This window comes from Mesoplodon bidens, assembly GCF_964165515.1.
Source record: "Mesoplodon bidens genome assembly, chromosome: 1".
NCBI classification, from domain to species: Eukaryota; Metazoa; Chordata; class Mammalia; order Artiodactyla; family Ziphiidae; genus Mesoplodon; species Mesoplodon bidens.
In genome coordinates this window covers 118,384,166-118,386,650 of record NC_138176.1, presented here as the reverse complement: position 1 = coordinate 118,386,650, position 2,485 = coordinate 118,384,166, and the positions used below count along the sequence as shown (strand labels likewise).

The window sequence follows — 2,485 nt, the reverse complement described above, 5'->3', positions numbered from 1 at the left end:
CTCGCTGGAGCACAGGCTCTAGGTGCACGGGCTTCAGTAGTTGTGGCTCGCGGGCTCAGTGGTTGTGGCTTGCGGGCTCTAGAGCGCAGGCTCAGTAGTTGTGGCGCACCGGCTTAGTTGCTCCACGGCATGTGGGATCTTCCCGGACCAGGGCTCGAACCTGTGTCCCCTGCATTGGCAGGTGGATTCTTAACCACTGCACCACCAGGGAAGTCCCCCTGGTTTCTTTATAGCACCCGATGTGGCCTGCCTCTTGGGATACCCTGACAAGAGCAAGAGTTTAGGTAGTTTTAATGATTCCTGATATGAGGCTGTCTGTGATGCAGGAAAGTTTTGGTTTCTCTTTCACTATACAGAAGAGGAATAAGTCCTATCCTTTCCTTCTCTCTCTCTCTCTGTTTTTCCTCTGTCTCTCTCATTACCACCCACACATCAAACCACTTTAGTCAACTGATTAATTTACAAACCCCAATCCCCCTTTTTCATCTGTTGTAGGTCAGAAACTTTCAAAGTCAACGTTATTGAGCACTCCTATTATGAGGATAAAGATCTCAAATTTGTTCCATTTTTCCAGGATAAAACTTGGGGTTTATCTTTTCATAAATAAAGTGGTCAAAATGAAAATGTTAGGACACATTGCTGCTTAATAAATCCCAAGTGATAGAAAAGCGAACTTCCGACAAAAACATAGGTAATGAAAATGCTTAGCATTTAGCGAGCTCTCAGAAGGAGGATTGCAACCCACATGGCCTGGGCCCACACTTCTGTCCTATCCTAACATCTTTTCCACATGGAGTGAGGCTCAAGAATCACTGGCCAATGGACTTCCCTGGTGGCACAGTGGTTAAGAATCCACCTGCCAATGCAGGGGACACAGATTCGAGCCCTGGTCTGGGAAGATCCCACATGCCGCGGAGCAACTAAGCCCATGCACCACAACAGCTGAGCCTGTGCTCTAGAGCTCACAAGCCACAACTACTGAGCCCAGGTGCCACAACTACTGAAGCCTGCGCACACCTAGAGCCCGTGCTCCGCAACAAAGAGGAGCCACTGCAATGAGAGGTCCGCGTACTGCCACAAAGAGTAGCCCCCACTAGCCACAACTAGAGAAAGCCCACATGCAGCAACGAAGACCCAACGCAAGATCAGCTCGGTGCTTTGTGACCACCTAGAGGGGTGGGATCGGGGGTGGCTGGGAGGGAGATGCAAGACGGAGGAGATATGGAGATATATGTATACGTATAGTTGATTCACTTTGTTATACAGCAGAAACTAACACACCATTGTAAAGCAATTATACTCCAATAAAGATGTTAAAAAAAAAAGATAAGCTGAAATATCAAGACCAAAAAAAAAAGTTTGTACCAGCATTCACTTGTACTAAATATCATTGTGCTTAATAATGAGTAAATATTTTCTGTTATGAATTTTAAAAAAAGACCCAGAGTTGCCTTGGTACAGCTTGCAGACCGCTGGGAGTCTGGGCTGCTATCCTGCGTGAGTCCTCCCGCAGCTTTCCCTGCTGTCCGACCCACCGGCATTGCCGGTGGACCTCAGCAAGTGGTCCGGGCCTTTGAGCCTGCAGGAAGTGGACGAGAGGCCGCAGCACCCACTGCAGGTCAAATATGGCGGGGCGGAGGTTGACGAGCTGGGCAAAGTGCTGACACCCACCCAGGTTAAGAACCGGCCCACCAGCATTGCATGGGATGGCCTTGATCCAGGTAAGCTGTATACCTTGGTCTTGACAGACCCGGATGCTCCCAACAGGAAGGACCCCAAATACAGGGAATGGCACCATTTCCTGGTGGTCAACATGAAGGGCAACGACATCAGCAGTGGCACGGTCCTCTCCGATTATGTGGGCTCTGTGCCTCCCAAGGGCACAGGCCTTCACCGCTACATCTGGCTGGTTTACGAGCAGGACAGGCCACTGAAGTGTGACGAACCCATTCTCAGCAACCGATCTGGAGACCACCGTGGCAAATTCAAGGTGGCAAAGTTCCGCAAAAAGTACAAGCTCGGGGCTCTGGTGGCCGGCACGTGTTACCAGGCCGAATGTGATGACTATGTGCCCAAGCTCTACGAGCAGCTGTCTGGGGAGTAGAGGAAAGCCAGGAGACGGACACGGTCCCAGAGTTCCCAAGCAGTGTTTCAGTTTAGTGATGCATGTAGGTTTCTCCCCTTCCCCCTGCCTGAGCCCTGAGCACTCAGATTTAGGTTTAGGGTGACTTTTCCTTCTGCCTGTCCTCTGTAATTCTAGGGGGTTTATGTTTTGATCAAACTTGAACTCCGTTTTGGTGGGGGATATTTTGGTACTAGGATGGGGTCATCAAAATGTTAATATAAGAATAACAACCCAGACGTTAAAGAAGAATAAGATTCTGGTAAAAAGACCAGGTCTGCAGTATTAGAACAGAGCATCAAAGAATCTTTAAGAGAGGTTGAAAAAAAGAAAAGGTTGATTGCCTCTGCCTTTGTGAGCCCG

General features: G+C 49.1%; 1 protein-coding gene across 1 annotated transcript; it reads left to right on the top strand.

Moving 5' to 3' along the window:
* Window positions 1-745: 745 nt before the first annotated feature.
* LOC308620156 (phosphatidylethanolamine-binding protein 1-like) lies at window positions 746-2,195 on the top strand (the record flags this gene model as incomplete). The annotated part of the gene is made up of 2 exons (XM_081239502.1): window positions 746-766; window positions 1,514-2,195. 2 exons carry the CDS (start codon window positions 746-748, stop codon window positions 2,102-2,104), a joined length of 612 nt encoding a protein of 203 aa, XP_081095628.1. The 3' UTR covers window positions 2,105-2,195.
* Between the last annotated feature and the right edge of the window lie 290 nt (window positions 2,196-2,485).